The sequence below is a fragment of the Pteropus vampyrus genome, unplaced genomic scaffold, assembly GCF_000151845.1.
Source record: "Pteropus vampyrus isolate Shadow unplaced genomic scaffold, Pvam_2.0 Scaffold143, whole genome shotgun sequence".
Taxonomy (NCBI): Eukaryota; Metazoa; Chordata; class Mammalia; order Chiroptera; family Pteropodidae; genus Pteropus; species Pteropus vampyrus.
The window spans coordinates 2,548,913-2,553,820 of NW_011888924.1; the positions used below are offsets into that span (position 1 = coordinate 2,548,913).

Sequence of the window (4,908 nt, forward strand, 5' to 3'; positions counted from 1 at the left end):
CGCCGCCCCCGCCGCCGGGGACATGTCTAACCCCGGGGGCCGGAGGAACGGGCCCGTCAAGCTGCGCCTGACAGGTGAGGGGGGCGGGGGGACGCGGCCGGGGCAGCCGCGGGTGGGCGACCCGGTGGGGGGTGCCAGTGGCCTTGGAAGGGCCAGGGTCGCGATCAATGGTGAGTTGGGGGTCGGGGACGTGGGAAGGCCTAGTTCAGGGAGAGTCAGGGAGAAACCTCACGCCCTTGTCTGGAAATTCTTAAAAACGCCAAGGGTGACTCGGGGGTCTTTTGTTGAGGGGAGGGGGACCCAGGTTGGAATTGCAGGCGAATTGGAGGTCGGAAAGCCTTGGCCGAGGAGCAACGACCCTCCGGGGACCTCGGGGAGCAGCCTGCGGGCCGCTGCCCAGGTGGGGTCGTCGAGGGACTGAGGAGCTCCAGTGCCGGATTATTGAATCCGGTGGCTGACTGCGCGCAGTAAACACTCCTTAAAGATGGAGCGCTTAACGGGAGGGTGTGTGTGTGTGTGTGTGTGTGTGTGTGTGTGTGTTCCCTGATTGTTAACTTGTTCGCCCACTTGTGCCCGCGTGCAGAGCCTTCACTCTCAGCTGCCAGCCACAGCGGCCGGTGCCACACACCTGAGACTCACGTCCTTGGGAGGGAAGGAGACTGAGGTTGACTTTTCCGGTGTGTCCGCCTGATCCGACGTCTCCGGCTCATTGTACACTCTGTGTTTTGGAAGTGTTTGATTGCAGGGTAGCATGTTTTGGGTTGTTCCTTGTAGGCCGCAGAACTTATGTCTCACTCCTAACTCGAGACCGGCTTTACAAACACACTTTTTTTTTTTGTACGTTTCTAAGTATGTGCTCATACAAACTTTGAAGCGAAGTTTTTTCTTTCTCCCCAGCCTCCTCCCTTTCCCTTTTCTAAATAGAAAAGAATGTCTGGAGGGGTTGCTAGAGAGAAGGCTTCTCTTACAAAGTGTTTATGAGTCCAAGTGCATTAAATCTTTAACATTACAGGTCCATTTTGCTTACAGTGCCATTTTTGGTATTCTTACAAAGTCGTTACCCCATTTCAAGGAAAAATTATTTTTGGTTTGAAAAATGTATGAAATCAGCGTAGTTATTCCTAGTTTCTCCATTCACTATTAATAAATTACCCATGTTGATATTCGGATGTGTGGCGAGAAAGATCGTTTTCCTTAGGATCTGTATGTGTGTGGGTGCGTGTGTAAGAATAAACTGTAACTATGTTTGTCTGCACTAGACTTTGAGATTTATATGGACTAATTTTGTAATTGAATGCTTGTGTGTCACATCCCAGCCCACTGGCTGAACTTTTGGGTTAAAGACTTGCAGAGAAGTTGGTATTTGAGAATTTAGCCCGACTTTTGGCTGCAATTTTTAAAATATATTGCTTTCATGATAGTTTTACTTTTGCTAGGGAAAATTGCAAAGAATCATTAACTAATGAAAAACCCGGTTGAGGGGATGCATGTGTCCACCTTCCCCCATTCAGTTTCCTTGTTTTCTTCTGAATCAATGGAAACCTTTATAAGAGATGATTGTTTTAGAGTTTACTGCTGTTCTTCTCGGAGTCAGTCCTCTGTCAGTGATTATGGAAAGAACCTGTGATTCCAGGTGTGCAAAAAGCATCAAAAATAGGCTGTTAGCCATTTACTATATCCATAATGAGAAAATGAGGGAGAAAACAGGGCTTTTGATTTTCTGCAGATAAAATGAGTTTGAAGATTTTTATTTTAGCCATTTTTGATTCAATAGATTTTAAAGTGTTTATCTATGGTTTTTGGACCGTATGTGATACATTATAAAAATTCATGAGTAAAGTTACGAGAAAAGATTACACTTATTTTTTTTTGGGGGGGGAGAGTAACACTGGACTAAATTGAGTGATTTTTGTAGTTTTAGATTTTTCTGAGGAATTTTAAATATACTGTGTCCCCTTAATTATAAAAACAGTTGAGGTACTCTCAATTTCTTAAAACCATTGAGAATTCATCTCTGTCATATTTTAAGAGAAAACTATTCAAATATGAAAAACATTGCCCTCTCCCTTTTGGTTACATATGGTGGATTTTATGCTGTTTTGCCAGGAAAGTTAACATATATTTTTTATTTTTGTTCATTTACAAATTAGATGGTATATATATTTTAACAAATAGATCTCAAGAGCTGGATTCAATTAGCAGCTTTTTAGGACATAAACATTAAAGGGTTAGATGGAAAAGATTGTTTTGACTGACTGGATAAATGACAGGGCTGTGTTTGATGTGCGTCCAGGAATTGGTCTGGAGCTGGTGCCCAACTTTTCAGTCCATCTTGAGAAGCCAAATAAAATATTTAACCTAGGCCTCGTTTTGTTTTAAAAAAAAAAAAAAGTTGATTCTTTGTTAAGACCTTAAGAAATGTTTGGCATACCTTTAGACTAAGTGTTTAACAGTTCATTTAGATTCGGATTCCATAATAGAGGAAAATCACTTAAAAAAAAAGGCAGATTCCACAGAGAGCTTTTATTTGGTTTATAATACACTGGGGCTGTAAGATGTTTTAAAATTATTGTTCTTTGCTTTATGTTAATACCATACCAGTATTTTAAATTTATAGATTATCTTTGATTTCAGCTTTATGAACTGCAGTTACTTAATTATATCCTTAATGTGGGATATAATGTTGTCCCTTTACTGAAGGTTATAAATGATTCTTGCATGGTGACACACTCACCCTCATATTCATACACACACAAAGTGAAGAAGAAATATTTGAGCTATGAGATCTCTGCCCACAACAGATATTAATTAGACTGTTCCACATATTATTCCTCAGACCATAATCAATTAATGAACTGTTTGGTATTTGTTGATACTAAGAAGACAGTGCAAATTTAATCCCAAATTTGAGATTCCTCGGGCCATTAGTGGTTAAAATCTGATTGGATTCATCAAGCTACTTCTGTTGTTCTTTATGACACATAATACTTGGTCATTAAAATGGGCTCTATGGTAAAGCTATCAATTTCAGCAAATATTTCTAGAGCAAATTGATCATAAAATGTACAATTTGTATACAACATTCTTATGAATATCTGATGTGGGCTTTTCGTACAATGGTTTAGAAAAAATATTCTTTGTATTTGGTTATAGTAAAAAAAATTTGGGGTAATATTTTTTATATCATTGTTTTGAAAACTAAAGCCTGGAAAAAGCAGGTTAATATAATTTCTAATATTTAAAATCCTTAGATATGGAGAAATAACAGATTACTTCTCCAGAACCTTTTTGTATTTTAAATGTTTTTGTATGCTGCTCATGTTATGAATTTATAAAACCCTTGGCAGTAATGAGGTTAACTTTGTCTATTGCTAACGGAAAATCAACTTTAAAAGTTTCATTTTAGATTTGCTGGTATCTTAGTATTGTTTTCCTGCATATTTTATTGATTTAAGGCTTTAAAAATTACAACTTGGTTATATCTCATAGGTTTGTAAGTAAGAATGTGCCTATATACCATAACGCCTTATTCTTATTTAGTGTTTTGAATATCCCCAATTCATTTTATTTTCTTGGTTTCTAAAGAGGAAGCCAGTCTGGCTTAGCTCCTTTCTTTTCTCAGTGTGTTATCTCTTCTGGTCTAACCTCATACAGGCAGTTGGACCTGCGTAGGTGCTTCATGTAGATTGGTTTTTATTGGTGAGTAAAGCGTGTTTTAATAATAGTCTACTTTTTCCCTCTTGAATTGTAGCTATGACAGCATACTACCATGTCATTTATTTAGCTTATAATTAGCATATTTAGCAGATAACTCAATTTTCAAAGTAAATGAAGGGGCTATATTTTAGGCACACAAGATTTTTATTTTAGCCATTTTTGATGTTTTTAAAAGATTTTTAAGGCTTTTAAAGATGTTATTATGTCTTACTCCTTTCAAATAGACCATCCTTAACAGAACTTAATGTTTTATTTATGATTTAACATCATTATGAGTGTAAAGTATTGTGCTGTAGTGTGAGGATATCATCATGGAGTGAAGTCTTACTGCTTTTTCTCTCTACCCTCACTTTGTTTCTGTTACTTTCTCTAAGAGTGCTGGACCCTTGAAATATACTCTTGCAATTAGTATTGTAATATGTTTCCACATGACTGACATGTATTGAATGCTTATTAAGTGCCAGATACTGTATTAAGTTTACATCTATTATCACTTTGAATTCTCACAATAGCTCCAAGAGGTCGGAGAAACTTAAATTAAGTACATGTTAGAACCTAAGCTGTCTATCTAGAAAGCCTGTTACAAATTTACAAGATTTCGTGTGGAAACAAATACTTTCCATTTAGTTGGAATTACCCTTGCCCCTTGTGATCCTTGCTCACTTTTTAAGACTCATCTCCAGGATTACCCTATCCTTAGAACTTTCTTCGCCCTGAGTTGGCTTTTCCTCTGTAACTCACTGAAGGGCATTTGTTGTTTCTATCTGTAAACTCCATGATGGCAGAAGCCTTGTTTCAGCATGGATTAAGAACTTTTGGGCATTTTATTGGATCAGTGCTGAAGACATAGAAGTAGTTCTGTGTAACTCTACATGTGTTCTTTATGGCTAATGCAGTGGGTGTGAGTGGCAAGAGATGAGGATGTAGACAGGGACAAACCCATTTTGGACCTTGTTATATTTTACCAAGAAGTTTGATTTTTCCTTTTTTTTTAAGGCGGTGGGAACTCTTGAAAGATTTTAAGCTTTGATGTATTTGCTGTTTAGAAATGTTAATCTTGGGGCAATAGGGAGGATGGACTGGCATGGGAACTGTGAAGACTGATTTTAGGATAATCAGTTAAAAGGATGCTACCACAACCATTGTTCATGTGTTTTTCTTGTTTTAACTTTTTATTTCCAATTTTTTTTT

General features: G+C 38.0%; 1 protein-coding gene across 2 annotated transcripts in view; it reads left to right on the forward strand.

Moving 5' to 3' along the window:
• Positions 1–6: 6 nt before the first annotated feature.
• Positions 7–4,908, forward strand: part of SMURF2 (SMAD specific E3 ubiquitin protein ligase 2) — a 95,787-nt gene continuing 90,885 nt past the window's right edge. For both annotated transcript variants that reach the window (XM_011368514.1, XM_023535651.1), the window contains exon 1: positions 7–74. In XM_011368514.1, the coding sequence (XP_011366816.1) occupies positions 23–74 (52 nt within the window). In that variant the 5' untranslated portion in view covers positions 7–22. The remainder of the gene's footprint in view (positions 75–4,908) is intronic.